Genomic DNA, 16751 nt, shown 5'->3' with positions numbered 1-16751 from the left:
AATGAATTCTTTCAGCTTTTGATTGTCTAGAAAAGTCTTTTTACTTATAAAATTGAGTATAGAATTCCAGATTGACAGTTTTTTCCTTTGAGTGCTTTTAAAATGTTGGGCCCCTGTTTTTGATCTGTAGTGCTTCTTGAGAGAAAGTTAACTGTCATTCTTATCTTTCCTCTGTAAATAATGTGTCCTATTTTCCCTGATTACTTTTAATAGTTTCTCTTCATCCTGGTATAACAAGTATGATATACCTTGGTGTAGTTTCCCTCATATTTTTTATTCTTGGATTTGTTCACATTGTTCTGTGAGTTGATTGATTGTATTCCCAGAAAAATTTTAGCTCTTAGATCTTTAAATATATTTTTATCTCTCTTCCTCTCCGAACTTTTCCAGGAACTCTAATTTCACATATATTAGGCCTAGTGAAGTTGTTCCACAACTCATTTGTGCTCTGGGTTTTTGAATTTTTATTCAGTCTGTGTTTCATGTTGTAAAATTTCTGCTGTATCTTCAAGCTCACTTCTGCAGAGTTGAATCTGTTGTTAATTCCATCCAATATATTTCTTCATCATAGATAATATGATTTTCATCTCTAGAAGTTTGCTGCTCATGCTTTCTTCTTTCTCCTTGAGCATATATGGATTATATTTATAGTTATTTTTATAATTATTTCAATATATTTTTCTATAAAGTCTATCATCTATGTCATTCCTAAATCTGTTCTGTTGTCAGTTTTTCTGTTCATTATGAGTTGTATTTCTCTACTTCTTTGTGTAGCTGGTTATTTTTTAATGTATGCCAGACATTGTGAATTTTACCTTTTTTGGGTGCTACATTATTTTGAATTCCTTTAAATATTATTGAGCTTTGTTAAGAGATACAGTTAAATTACTTGAAAACAATTTTATTTTTTCAAAGCTTGGTTTTAAGCTTTGCAGGTGAGATTAGAGGAGACTTAAGTCTGAGGCTAATTTTCCCCCACTATTGTTATAATATCCTCTGAGTATTCATTCTATCCAAATTTTCCACTTGGCTGACGAGGAGCACAAACTACTTCTGGCCCTGTTTCAACAACCATCATTGTTTCACCATCCCCTCTCAGGTGGTTCTTTCCCCAGCTCGAGGTTGCTTCTTTTTTTTTTTTTTTTTTTTAAGATTTTATTTATTTATTCATGAGAGAGAGACACACACAGAGAGAGAGAGAGAGAGAGAGGCAGAGACACAGGCAGAGGGAGAAGGAGGCTCCATGCAGGGAGCCCGACGTGGGACTTGATCCTGGATCTCCAGGATCACACCCTGGGCTGAAGGTGGCGCTAAACTGCTGAGCTACCTGGGCTGCCCTCAAGGTTGCTTCTTCATATGCATTTGCTGATCTTATCCAGCTTATATACTCAAGAAAGAAAACCCTCTACAAATCTCTGGTGCTCTCTCTGTGCATCTGCTTTCACGTTTTAGCCTTCTTGAATTCACAGCCCTGTCTTCAATTCATGGAGACCACCAGGTTCTGTTTGAGTTCCCCTTCCTGAATTGCAGCCTGGAGACTCTTCAGGCAATAGCTAGGACATTCATAAAGTTCACCTCATTTGTTTTTCTTCTCTGAAATTGCTGTCCTCAGATGCCTGTTCTCAAGTGTCTGAAATCTGTTGTTTATTTATATTGTCCAGTTTTCAGTTGTTTAAGGCAGGTGGAAGATAAATCTGATCCTATAACTTTTCGTGGCCAGAAGTGAAAATATTAATGTATTTATTTTTTGTTTTTAAAGAAGAGTTAGTAAATCTTTAGAAGTTTTTTTTTTTTTTAAGATTTTATTTATTCATGAGAGACACAGAGAGAGAGAGAGAGAGAGAGAGAGAGAGAGAGGGGCAGAGACACAGGCAGAGGGAGAAGCAGGCTCCATGCAGGGAGCCTGATGTGGGTCTGGATCGCAGGTCTCCAGGATCACACCCTGAGCCGAAGGCAGGTGCTAAACTGCTGAGCCACCCAGGGATCGCCTATTATTGTATTTATTATGTATCTCTTATATGCCATTCTTTTTCATGCTTTTATTTTCCTTTTTTTTTCTGTTACAGAATACTTTTCCTTTTTTGATTATTTTTTAACTCCTATTAAGTCTTCAAAATCCAACTTGGATGAAGCTCATTTGTGAAGCTTTCCATGACCTCCGCTGATAGAGATAATTACTCCCTCTTCTTATATCAGATTCCCTTAGTTTCTGATACTTCTGTGTATTCTCCTTAATAAAGAATTATTTGATTATTTATCGTTTTCTCTCAGTAACATGTCCCAGGCATTCTGCTAAGTATTTAATATATTTTGCAGACTTAATTTAATCCTCATAGTACCCATATGAGTTTGTTATTATGGTCCTCACACAGTGCCGGTGTCTGGCTTGAGAGAGAGATTTTAATAAATTTATGAATGCATGATGAAGATAATTGAAATGCATCCAGAAGAAGGTGATTAGAGTGTTGAGGGGGATTCAGAATGATGTCATGCTTGGAATAATTTAAAGAACTGGCTATGTTTAACCTGAAGAAAGAAGACTCTGGAACCTGAATACCATCTTCAAATGTTTGGAGAGCTGACACATCCAAGAGGAATTAGACAAGTTCCCTATGGCCCCAAGGAAGTAAAATTAGGACTAGTAGGTGAAAACTGTAAGGAGATATCATACCTTCATGAAGGGAGAATCTTTAATGAATAGGGCTCTCTAAAAATAGCCTGGGTAATTTATTTCTACTGGATACTTTCACTGATATTTTGAATATCCACTCAGTAGAGTAAGCTGTAATATAACAATGCTGGACTTGAGGTTATACTCTAGGCTCTTTAAATTCCATCTCTACTACTTACTAACAATATGAACGTCGTAAGATTTTTAGCATCGAATTCAGAGTTCCTGACTTTGTCTAGCACAATATAGGTACTTAATTAGTACCTTTACCCTTGGTGGCCAAACATTGAAAAGGTAGTTAGGAAACTGCTGAGAATCTGTCTGAGACTTTATAATTCTTTGGAAAACTTTGGTTCATATGTCTTTTGTTTTATCCTTTTGTCTGTAAGTTCTTTGTCATTTATAACCAAATTTGTGTCATAGCTATTCCTTATTTACATAAATAATCTTCAAAATAATTCATGAGAACAAGTCTGAGATGAAAACATTTTTTAACATAATTCCTGTGACTCTGAACATAGAAAAAAGTATTTAAGTCCTCTTCTAAGTAGAGTATAAACATGTTGTTTTTGTTCTTATATGCCAGTTCATTTCCTTAATTTGACAAGTTGTTTTTGTGTGTCTGTAACGTGCCAGGACCTGTCAATCACTGAGAATACAATAGTAAATAAAGCAAAGGTTGCCTTAAGGAATCTATAATCCCCTAGGAAAAATAGAGAAATAGTGAAGATATATTGTGATAAATGTTGTAATACATTGTAGGATGTTACGGATGCACATAAAAGATGATCCAGCACTATCTTGAGGAAGTCTAGGGATGTTGGGAGACACATCATGGGGGAAAATAACGTATAAGCCAAAACTGGAGGATGAGTAGAAGTTTTTCAGGCAGATAATATTGAGGAAGAGAAATACTCCAGAAAAATGTCTAATGGCCAAAGACAACATACCACATTTGGAGAAGTGAAAACCTTGAGTATACCTAGAATATGGAGTTTGATAGAGGAGTGACAAAAGATGAGACTAGAGAGAGCCAAGCAGAGACTAGATTATGAACAGCCTTGTGACTTATATTAGAATCTAGACTTTATCATGAGGAAAATAGGAAATCATTGGAGTTTTTAAAGCAGGAGAATGACTTGACCAAATTTGTATTGCAGAAAGATTATTCATGTTAGGAGGAAATTAATAGGGTATATATAAAACTGAAAAGCCAAGAAATAAAAGTATAAACATTATTGAGAAAAAAGGAGTAAATATTCGAAGAAACAACTAAAAAAATTGAGAATGATTGCCTTTGGTGTATAGGAATCTGGGTAGGGAAGAGTTAGGTTAGGGAACTGATTTTTTGTTTGTTTTATTCCTCCAGTAAACCTTATTAGAATGATTTGACTTTCTTAATCTACATGCAGTGTACCATAGTGATTAAGCATATGGATGCTAAGGCCAACTGCCTGACTTGAATCTTATCTCCATTATTTGTAAATTACTTAATTTCTCTGTGCTTAACTTTTCTTTTCTGTAAAAATGGACTATTAATAGTACTTATAGAATTTTGTAAGATTTAAATTAGTTAATACAAGTAAAACATTAAAACAATGTATAGTGTATAATAAACACTCAGTGTTAGCACTTCTACATGTCAGTACTTTTAAGGTACAATATACAAGAATAGACAAATTTACTATTACATTGGTGGAGGAGTTTAAATGTTGCTTTTACTAATCAAGAGAAGAAGCAGACAAAAAAATCAAAATGGGTATAGTATTCATCAATATGGTTATTAAAATTAATATAATGCACATATAAAGAATATTGTATCTAACCAACTGTTGAGTACACATTCTATTTAAGAGTACATGGAACATTTGCAAAACTGACTAAAACAATTCTCAAATATTAAAAAATGAAATCATATAGATTGTGATATCTATTCACAATACACGTAGGCTAGAAGTTAACACAAAAGATAACTAGAATATTCCCCCATGAAGTTAAAAGTTTAAAAATACACTTCAGATTAACCCTTAAGTCAAAAAGAATCATAATTAAAACTGGAAAATAATAAAGAAGTACTATGTATCAAAATTTGAGATGCTGTTTAAAATAAGTTCAAGTTTTACATAGTATTTTAGAAAAGAAAACCTGAAAACTAATGAGTTTTTATTTCAGGAAATTAGGAAAAAATCGAAGACACCAGCCAAGGGCTAGCCCTGTAAGCAGGCTAATGACCAGACCTACTATGTTAACTTTTTCCTGTTAAGGATGTGAAACTACAGGGACTTCGTTATACTGCAGGAGGACAGTTATTGGTACACTTCAGAAAAAACAGTTTGGCATTATTTAATAAAGTTATCCCTGTATTTCCTCTCCTAGATATATTATGCTATTATCTATCATCTGTCCATATATCTGTAGAAACTGCAATGTACACATTTGTATTATGAGCCATATCTGAATACCCATAGTCTAACTATAAGAAACTGTCCATAACTATAGAATAGGGATGCCTGGGTGGCTCAGTGGTTGAGCGTCTGCCTTCAGCTCAGGGTGTGATCCTGGGATCTGGGATCGAGTCCCATGTCAGACTCCCTCCGGAGAGCCTGCTTCTCCCTCTACCTGTGTCTCTGCCTCTCTTTCTGTGTCTCTCATGAATAAATAAATCTTATAAATACATACATACTATAGAATAGCAGGGTGCCTGATTGGTTCAGTTTGGAAGAGCATACTACTCTCAGGGCTTTGAGTTCAAGCCCCACATTTGGTATAGAGATTACTTAATTAATATTCTTTAAAAAAGAGATTCATGCTGCAGACCTTTAGAATAGTTAAATTGTGATATGTTATGATAATAGAATAGTACAATACAATAGAATAAGACAACTGAAAATTAGTAAATAGCCATATACATTAATATTAAATAAATCTATAAATATAGCATCATTCAAAAGAGGCATGACACAGAAGATGACATTCAAAATGATCCCATATATCTATATATATATCTATATATATATGTTCCAAAACAGAAATGGCTTATATATATATATATATGTGTGTGTATATATATATATATATATGTATATATATATACACACACACACACACACACACACACACATGGCTTTATATATAAATAAAGTTCCAAAACAGACAAAACTTAAATATATTGCTTAGGGGAACAGAAATAAGGGTGGCAAGACTATGTAATATACTATATATACCATAGTAGAAGTTCAGCAAATATTTGTTGAATAAATGGATACTTTTGATCTCTGAAACAGAATTGGTAAGTACTGATTTAAAAAGAGAAGTCTAGGGGATCCCTGGGTGGCTCAGCGGTTTAGCGCCTGCCTTCGTTCCAGGGCGTGATCCTGGAGTCCTGGGATCAGGTTCCACATCAGGCTCCTTGTGTGGGGTCTGCTTCTCCCTCTGTGTGTCTCTGCCTCTCTCTCTATGTGTCTCTCATGAATAAATAAATAAAATCTTTTAAAAAATAAAAATAAAATAAAAAGAGAAGTCTAGCTTTTATTTTGTGAGAATGAGGAATGAAATAACAGTTTGTGTTTATAAATTGTCTTCTGACTAGGTGAGAAATGACTTTTCAGGCTTTTAAATTGAATATAAATAGCTGAAATATGGAAATAAGTATCTACATACTAAACAAACATGCATTAAATAAATTAAACTAGCATGAACATTGCAAATTCCAAAAGAAATACTTCTAAACCAAGGAGTTCAGTTATTTATATTTAACCCATTTTCAAATGATTCTTGTAAGAACCCATTGGAATGACCATTATCTTCAAAAATTTGGTACAGCATCAACTTTATCACTATTCTTTCAAATAAGCTTTCTGTTGCCTTTATTATTGTATCTGACTTTTTAAAATAGCCAATGTGTGTTTTTTGAAATTCTCATTCCGATGCTATCTTGTGGCTATTCGGATGGATGGCTTAACGGGATCTTGTACATACTTTAACAGCATTTATATTTAAAGTAATTTTTAGGGGCACCAGCCTGGCTCAGTTGATAAAGCATGCGACTTTTGATCTTGAGGTTGGAAGTTTGAGTTCTACATTGGGCATAAATACTAATACTACTTATAAAAAGAAATAAATAAAATAATGTTAGAAAACTGCTGTAAGTCATCTAAACTCCAAGAAGGGAACCATTTTTATTTTTTATTTTTTTTTTATCTCAGAAATCCTGTTTATAAAGACTTAAAGGGGAGGTAGGAAACTCAAATGCCTATTATGGCCCCTGAGGTAATAAACTAAGGGAATGGGATGAGAATGTGGCAAGTCTAGAGCACATAGTCTTCCCTATCAAACAGGACAACTCCTACTCAACTCCATTTGCTGCCATGAGAGAAGGTGGTGCCAGATCTAAGGTTTTTTCCAACTATGTACTATATTTGGCAATTAATTTAGAAATGTTAGCCACTGTGCAAGTGATCCAAAACACATCTGTGGCAGGACCTAGTTACTAGACTATTAATTCCCAAGCAACTTTAAGGGATGTGTAATTTTTGTGAAATAATTTATTTGTATTGTGTTTTACCTATAGTCGACAGAGGTACGTTCTTGGAGATACAGCAATGCAGAAGATGGCCAAGTCCCATGTTTTCTTAAGTGGTATGGGTGGTCTTGGTTTGGAAATTGGTAAGTAGTATTTTTATTCATGATTTTATATGATACTTTGAGCAACATAAACTAAAGAATTTAATTTATTTTCCCATAAAGGAGATTAGATCCAAAATCTTTTTTTTTTTTTTTTTTTTTTAAGATTTTACTTGAGAGAGTGAGAGAACATGAGCAAGGGGGAAAGGCAGAGTGAGAAGCAGACTTCACACTGAGCAGGGAACATGACCTCAGGCTTAATCCCTGGACCCTGGGATCATGACCTGAGTTAAAGGCAGACACTTAACCAACCGGGCCATCCAGCTGCCCCTTAATAACACTGTTTCATGATACTGTTATATTCTTCCACAAGGAACCAGCAATGATTCTCTTGCTTTTTTTTTTAATTTTTATTTATGATAGTCACATAGAGAGAGAGAGAGGCAGAGACATAGGCAGAGGGAGAAGCAGGCTCCATGCACTGGGAGCTCGACGTGGGATTCAATCCCGGGTCTCCAGGATCGCACCCTGGGCCAAAGGCAGGCGCCAAACCGCTTCGCCACCCAGGGATCCCTCTCTTGCTTCTTTTTATATAATGTTAATAACCATTAATGATCATTTCTGTATCTTTAATTCATATATGATAGAACACACACACATACATTTATAACATGTCTGAGATAATACACTAAAACTTTAGTGTATTATACCTCAGTGTGGTATGATTATAGAAATTTTTTTTCCTTTTTGTTCATCTGTATTTTCTAAGGAACTTATATTTTTTAGGTAGTAAAAAAGTTAAATTATCCAGTCAGAGATGGGACTAAGCTCCATCAAGACTAATATACATTCCTAATATTAAGCTATCTCTTTTTCTTTTTCCTTCATAGCAAAGAATCTTGTTCTTGCAGGAATTAAGGTAAGTGAGTAAATGTCCTTGGTTAAAATAATTGTTGTGATTTTTATTTTATTTATTTATTTTTTTTGCTCATTAGTGGTAATATTGTTTACACTTTGGCCTACTTCTTGCTGCTTCTTCATTTACTAGCAAAATTGTTTTAGTGCTGTATTTTCCTCTTTTGACAATTTCAAAACTATATGACAATAAAATAGTTTTAACAAAACCCCATGTACCCATCATGCAGCAACAATTACCTGCTCATAGACAATTTTGTTCCATGTTATCTCTTTCCCATTTCCCACTGTTCCCCAACCATCAAATTATTTTGATATAAAACCCAGACATCCACATAGGGGAAGGTAAGGAAAAAAAGATGAAAAATGAGGAGGCGGCAAATAAGATGGCAACCATAACAGACATTGAACTCTAGGAAACAATTCACTTCACATTCCCACTTCAGTTCCTTGTTGACTCTTGGTTGGAGGTCACCAAGGCAGTTTGCTTCATCAGAGTAAGCTAGCAAGAAGACAAGAAACAGAATGTTCTAGTAAAACAAATCAGTCTTTTGTAACCTAATTTGGATATTCCATTATCTATGCTTATTTGCTAAAAGCAATTCAGTAGTTTATGAATGTAAGGAAAGGGAATTACACAAAGGCCTGAGTAACAGGACTTGGGAATCATTGGGGTTCTCTTACAGCCTAACTCAATCATCAAATATCTAGTTAGAATTCAGATTTTCTAATTTGTTTTGTTCTAATTAGGATTCAAGTCAAGTCCATACACTGAAATTGATTTCTTTTTATCTATAGATTTCCCTTCCCTGATTTTTTCCCATTACAATGTACTTGTAAATAAAACCAGATCATTTATCACATATACCTCTACTCTTGTATTTCCTGTAAACTGGTATTTCTATCCAGAGATTCAAATTCAGATTTGATTATTTTGGCACTCCTGCTACACAGATAATTTTATGTTTTCTTCTTGGTAGGAAATCTTAATCTATTGCCCTTGTTTTTGTGGTTATTACTAGCTATTAATGATCATTGCCTAGATTCATTATTTCATTAGTGATAATGATATTCCAATTCTGTCATTTCTTTTTGATTTATTAGCTGGAATAGTATTTTAGACCGTTTTCCATTCATCACATATTTGGTTTCACTAAAGTGTAGTTTGTAAATGTATAAAAGGCAGGATAAATACTTGATTTTTTTTTTCACCCTTTGTTGACCAGGTTTCAGAATCAGTAGTTTCCTGTCATCCCCCAATAGTGACTAATGAACTTGTGTGGCATGTGTATATACATGAACATCATGATAAACTACTTACGGATTTAAACATACATGATTTGTTTTGATCCAGTATAGTTGTAATTCTTAGTGATGCTTAAATTGTTTCATCTTTCCTTATTGGACTCTTCCGTTCTTGAGTCCTTTTAATACAACCCTAGTAGTCTTTGTCACTGATGGTAAAGTCTCTTCAGTGGACAGAGCTAGAAAATTCATGAATGAACACTGAAATTCCAGGTTTCAAGTTTAGGATGATAGCATGTCTACTTCTTTGATATCATGATTTGTATTTCTATCTCTTCTCTTACTCTAAAGTTTGAGTCTTAATGATATGGACTTAATCATGTATTTGCTTTATCCTATATTATATGATACCTACTTACAACATAATTTCAGCATAACAATTTCAATATTGTTAATATAATTATTGAAAATGCTCTATGATTTTCTTTTTTATACTTAGTCTCTCTCTCTCTCTATATATATAGAGAGAGAGACTGTCTTTTTTCCAGTGGATAGTCTTTCCTCCTTTATCGAATATTAGTTGACCATAAAGTTCAGGGTCCATTCCTGGGTTCTCTGTTCTGTTCCATTGATCTATGTGTCTGTTTTTGTGCCAGTACCACATATCTTGATGATCACGGCTTTGTACTAAGCTTGAAATCCGACATCGTGTTGCCACTGGCATTGGTTTTCTTTTTCAATATTCCTCTGGCTATTTGGGGTCTTTTCTGATTCCACACAAATCTTAAGATGATTAGTTCCAACTCTGTGAAGAAGGTCCGTGGTATTTTGATAGGGATTGCATTGAGCGTGTAAATTGCCCTGGGCAGCATAGACATTTTCACAATATTAATTCTTCCAATCCATGAGTATGGAATATTTTTCCATCTCTTTGTGTCTTCTTCCTCAATTTCTTTCAGAAGTGTTCTGTAGTTTTTAGGGTACATATCCTTTACCTCTTTGGTTAGATTTATTCCTTAAGTATCTTATGGTTTAGGGTGCAATTGTAAATGTGATTGATTCCTTAATTTCTCTTTCTTCAGTCTCATTGTTAGTGTATAGAAATGCCACTGATTTCTGGGCATTGATTTTGTATCCTGCCACTCTGCCAAATTTCTGTATGAGTTGTAGCAATCTGGGGTGGAGTCTTGTGTTTTCTATGTACAGTATCATGTCCTCTGCGAAGAGGGAGAGTTTGACTTCTTCTTTGCCAGTTTGAATGCTTTTTGTTTCTTTTTGTTGCCTGATTGCTGAAGGCTAAGACTTCTAGTACTATGTTGAATAGCAGTGGTGAGAGTGGACATCCCTGTCGTGTTCCTGATCTTAGGGAAAAGGCTCCCAGTGTTTCCCCATTGAGAATGATATTTGCTGTGGGCTTTTTGTAGATGGCTTTTAAGATGCTGAGGAATGTTCCCTCTATCCCTACACTCTGAAGAGTTTTGATCAGTAATGGATGCTGTATCTTGTCAAATGCTTTCTCTGCATCTATTGAAAGGATCATATGGTTCTTGGGTTCTTGTTTTTCTCTTGTTGATATGATCTGTCATGTTGTGTGTTTTACGAGTGTTGAGCCAACCTTGCATCCCAGGGATAAATCCCTCTTGGTCATGGTGAATAATCTTCTAATGTGCTGTTGGATCCTACTGGCTAGTATCTTTTTTTTTTTTTTTTTTTTTTTTTATGATAGTCACAGAGAGAGAGAGAGAGAGAGAGAGAGAGGCAGAGACACAGGCAGAGGGAGAAGCAGGCTCCATGCACCGGGAGCCCAACGTGGGATTCGATCCCGGGTCTCCAGGATCGCGCCCTGGGCCAAAGGCAGGCGCAAACCGCTGTGCCACCCAGGGATCCCTACTGGCTAGTATCTTGTTGAGAGTTTTTGCATCTGTGTTCATCAGGGATGTTGGTCTATAATTCACCCTTTTGGTGGGGTCTTTGTCTGGTTTTGGAAACAAGGTAATGCTGGCCTCACAAAACAAGTTTGGAAGTATTCTGTCCCTTTCTGTCCTTCAGAAAAGCTTTAGTAGAATAGGTTTGGTATCTTCTTTAAATGTTTGATAGAATTCCCTTGGGAAGCCATCTGGCCCTGGACTTTTGTGTCTTGGGAGGTTTTTGATGACTGCTTCATTTTCCTCCCTGGTTATTGGCCTGTTCAGGTTTTCTATTTCTTCCTGTTACATGTTTGGTAATTTGTGGTTTTCCAGAAATGCATCCATTTCTTCTAGAGTGCCTAATTTGTCAGCATATAGCTGCTCATAATACGTTTTTAAAATCGTTTGTATTTCCTTGGTTTTGGTTGTGATCTCTCCTTTTTCATTTGTGATTTTATTAATTAGAGTCTTTTCTCTTTTGTTTTTAATAAGGCTGGCTAATGGTTTATCTATCGTATTAATTCCTTCAAAGAACCAACTCCTGGTTTTGTTGATCTGTTCTACAGTTCTTCTGGTCTCTGTTTCGTTGAGCTCTGCTCAAATCTTTATTAACTCTTTTTCTGCTTGGTGTAGGTTTTACTTCCTGTTCTTTCTTCAGTTCCTTTAGGTGTGACGTTAGCTTATGTGTTTGAGTTTTTTCTAGTTTTTTGAGGGAGGCTTGTCTTGCGATATATTTCCCTCTTAGGACTGCTTTACTGTATCCCAAAGATATTGAATGATTGTATCTTGATTTTCATTAGTTTCCATGAATCTTTTTACTTCTTCTCTAATTTCCTGGTTGACCTATTCCTCTTTAGTAGTATGCTCTTTAATCTCCATGTTTTTAAGTTTCTTCTAAATTTCTTCTTGTGATTGAGTTCTAGTTTCAAAGCATTGTGGCCTGAAAATATGCAGGGGACAATCCCAATCTTTTGGTATCGGTTGAGACCTGATTTGTGACCCAGTATGTGGTTTATTCTGGAGAAAGTTCCATGTGCACTTGAGAAGAATGGATATTCAGTTGCATTTGGATGGAGAGTTCTGTATATATCTGTGAAATCTATTTGGTCCAGTGTATCATTTAAGGCCCTTGTTTCTTTTGTGATGTTCTGTTTAAAAGATTTGTCATTTGCTGAAAGTGCCGTGTTGAAGTCTCTACTATTAGGGTATTATTATCTAAGTTAATCTCTCTACTTTGGTTATTAATTGATTGATATACTTGGCAGCTCCCACATATGGGTAGGTATATACATATTTATCCCCACATACCTTTCTTAGATAAAGTGCCATATTTGCCTCCATTTTCTCCTTATCAGTTAACAACATATCCTGGGATTACTTCATAATGTTAAATATATATATTTCATCCTTTTTTTGTCCTACGTGGGTATACATTGTATGGATATATTATATATTATTAGATCCAGTTCTTTATTGGTAGATATTTTTTGTTACCTTCCGTCTTTTTCTGTTACAAATAGTGCTAAGTTAATACTCCTGTACGTGAGTCTTTTTGTATCTTTCCTACTGTGTCTTTGTGATAAATTCTTATAAGCGGGATTGCTGTGTCAAAGGATAAAAGTACACGTTTTGCTAGAGATACCAAATTCTTTTCCACTAAGGTCATGCCAGTTTACATACCTATCAATAATATAAGAATACCTGATTCACCTCACTCACCAATAGAGTGTATTGCCAAACTTTTGGATTTAAGCCATTCTGATGAATGAGAAAAGGTATTTCATTCTTGAACAGGATTGACTTTAAAGTACTTTAAAGTACTCAAGCAGGTTCAAAAAAAATAATGCATTTCTTTTTCAGTATACTGCATGTTTTTCATATACCTCGCTCCTTTCTCTGTTACAAGTTAAAAATGTTCTTTCCAGTTATTTGATTATCTTTCTTACTTTGAGCATGGAACATTTGAAAATAATTGTTCACATGAATTCTTTTGATTTTTGTATTTTGATTAGTATAACATACTACTTTCCTAAATTAAAATTCTCTTATGGTTTAAAGTAGTTTTTCCGTTAATTTTCCTGGGTTTACAGATGAATATGGTCACACCCTTTGTGAATGAATTCAACTTTATATCCTTCTCAATTCTTAAGCTTTTAATTACTTTCTAGTATCTGATTACACTGGATAATTCTAATTCAGCATAAATAGTATTAAAGATATAGCTATCTTATTCCTGAATATAACAGAGATTTTTCTCTTTTTCAAAGGCACTTACCATTCATGATACAGAAAAATGCCAAACATGGGATCTAGGAACCAACTTCTTTCTCTGTGAAGATGATGTTGTTAATAGGAGAAACAGGTGCAGATAAGATATTTTGATGTATTATTGTAGAATTTTTTTTTTACTCTTGCAATTACTTAGAATATTTTCTGTGTCTAGAACTCCAGTTCATTCATAGTTGTTTGACTTATCACCATAAATTCACATCACCATAGACAAATAAGTGTTAACATACACTGATTTAGTTATTTATATTTGTGAAATTTTTAATATGTTGATATTGCTACCTAGAAATGAATGTAAGATTATTAAAAGTCTTTTTTATTGCTGAATTATTAAAAGACTTACTGAGTTTGGAACCATAGGGGTATGCTTTGAGATTACATGGCTTATTGGCTTATGATGGAACATGACAGTATGCTACATCTCAACATTGTATAGTTATCTGTATAGATAAGTAAGTCTTCTTTCTATCTCTATATTAAGTTTCCATTGAAATTTTCTAGCATTCATGCTTCTCTGATATCGTCAAAGTGTCCAAATATGAGGGATTGGGAGTATTGAATGGAAGAATAATAAAAGTCCTTTTTTTTTTTGCTTTTTAGGGCTGAAGCTGTACTTCAACATATTGCAGAACTAAATCCATATGTTCATGTCACATCATCCTCTGTTCTTTTAAATGAAACCACAGATCTCTCCTTCTTAGATAAATACCAGGTTGGTACTCTATTTTATATTAGATATTGTTGACAAATTATAAGGCAGATTGTTAGGTATATTGTAGTATAATTAATTAAACCTAGTGTGTTTAGCAGAACAAAAACTTCTAGGTTAAAAGACTTCCTTTAAAATAATACCTTTCCAATGCTTCATTTTAGGGAAAGGACTTGAGAACTGACAAAGTCAGCTTCTTTCAGAACAGTGAAAAACTCTGGTTTCTAGCATGTATTTCTTTCTCCTATATCTGTATGTCAGTTGGAGTTTAGCTGTTCTAGGCTGAACTCAAATTGCAAAGTCTGTTTTGCTCACCTGTCTCTCTTGGGACCAGGAGGCTACCTAGGACATGGTATTGTGGCAATAAAAGAAATGCAAAAAGGCAAGTCCATCTATCTAAAGCACATTGCAAGGTTCCATTCATTTTACTTCTGTTAATACTTCACTGGCCAAAGTAAGTCACATGGTCAAGCCCAAAGTGGAGAAACAGGGAAGTACACTCTGCTCTTCTTAAGGCCATGGGCAAAGGATCATGTATAATCAATTGCAGAGGAATAAAAAAATGCAGACAATATTCAGTCTACTTTAGTTAAGGTTAACTAAAGTTAACCTTAAATAATAACAATTCTCAACACCTTAAGTGTTAAAAAGTGATTAGGTTGACCCTGATTTTCTCTGTGATTAAATTATGATGTTGCCCATTTAGGGAGAAGCCCTCCCTTGTTTTACTGCTACTCAATATATATATTTTTTTTCGAAGTTTTGACACTGTATTGCCATATGTGTGTGAGTTTTTCCTCCCAACCAGGCAGTTCTCCAACTCCATGGACACCTAGTTCAGTGTCCTACAGTTCAGTTCAGTTTTGACACTCTACCTGGAGAAGATAGCTTCAGATCCCACACATTAAGGGTTCATTCCCACAAAAGCCTCTTTGCTCCCTTTCTGACATCAATCACAAGCCCAGGTTGTTACCCTGTGCTTCCAAGGACTGGCTATAAATTGGAGGTTCCCACGTATTCCTCCTAGGGTCCAATTAATTTCCCAGAGCAGCTCACAGAATGCAGGAAAACAGTTTACTTACTAGATTGGCTTATTATAAAAGCTATAACTCAGGAACAGTCAGATGAAGAGATACATAAAGCAATGTATGCAGAAAGGGGCACACAGCTTCCATGCCTTCTCCAAGAATGCCACCTTCCTGGCACCTCCATGAATCTGGAAGCTCCCTGAGCCCTTAGTTCAGGGATTTTTATGAAGGCTTCATTATGGAAGCACAAATGATTAAATAATTGATTTTTAGTGATTAAGAAAATCTCTAGCACCTGTCTCCTCCCTTGAGTTCTGAGATACAGGGCTGGAAGTTCTGACCTTCAGATCACAAATTTGGTTCCCCTGACAATCAGCCCCTCTCTTTAGTGGGCTTCTAAAAGTCATTTCATTAATCTAAACTCAGGTGTAGCTGAAAGGGGCTTGTTATGAATAACAAAAGATGTTATTTCACCTTTATCGCTCTGGAGCTATTTCAGGACTTGGAACAAAACTAAATACTATAACAAAAGATGCCTCTGTAGCTCTTATATGGGAAATTATAAGAGTTTAGGATCTATACGCCAGGAACCTTGGATAATGACCAAAAGGTGTATTTAGTATTATAATTATAATAATATCACACCAATTTAAAAGCCAGTGTAGACTTCCACTCTGGACTAGATAACTTGAAATCAATCTTCTACAAAGATGTGTAATAGACTTCCTAAATAGAATTGTTCAACAGAGTTCCTTTTAGTTTTTCAGTTTTTTATTAAAATATAATTAATGTAGTGTTCTATTAGTTTCAGGTATACAGCATAATAATTCAATAATTCTATGCATTACTCATTGTATGCCATGATATATGTAGTCACCATCTGTCACCAAACAATGGTTTTACAATATTAACTATATTCCCAGTGCCATACTTTTCATCTTTGTGACTTATTTTATAACTGGAAGTTTGTACCTCATAATTCTCTTTACCTATTTCACCAATCCATCTATCCATCTCCACTCTAGCAACTATCATTTTGTTCTTTCTATTTAAAAGTCTGGTTTTTTGTTTGTTTCTTTATTCATTTCTTTAATTTTTTTAGATTTCACAGGCAAGGGAGATAATATAGTATTTGTCTTTGACTTATTTCATTTAGCATAATACTGTGTAGGTGCATCCATGTTGTTATAAGTGGCAAGATCTTATTCTTTTTTATACCTGAGTAATATTCCACTATATGTTTTCCTCAGTATGCATCTTCCAGTTTGCATTCCCTCCAACAACACAAGACGATTTCTTTTGTTCCACATTCTCACCAATACTTGACATTTCTTACCTTTTTGATTCTAGCCATTGTGATATAC

The 16751-nt window shown here is 34.7% G+C and overlaps 1 protein-coding gene across 1 annotated transcript in view; it reads left to right on the top strand.

Annotated features, from left to right (window-relative positions):
* UBA6 (ubiquitin like modifier activating enzyme 6) overlaps positions 1–16751 on the top strand; it is an 83238-nt gene that overhangs the window by 16393 nt on the left and 50094 nt on the right. The window contains exons 3-6 of the mRNA XM_077848184.1: positions 7242–7336; positions 8185–8213; positions 13629–13723; positions 14251–14362. Of these exons, the coding sequence (XP_077704310.1) occupies positions 7242–7336; positions 8185–8213; positions 13629–13723; positions 14251–14362 (331 nt within the window). The remainder of the gene's footprint in view (positions 1–7241; positions 7337–8184; positions 8214–13628; positions 13724–14250; positions 14363–16751) is intronic.

Source organism: Canis aureus, chromosome 14, assembly GCF_053574225.1.
Source record: "Canis aureus isolate CA01 chromosome 14, VMU_Caureus_v.1.0, whole genome shotgun sequence".
In the NCBI taxonomy this organism is placed as follows: Eukaryota; Metazoa; Chordata; class Mammalia; order Carnivora; family Canidae; genus Canis; species Canis aureus.
Note: the sequence above shows the minus strand (reverse complement) of the source record. Positions and strands in the feature narration are given on the sequence as shown.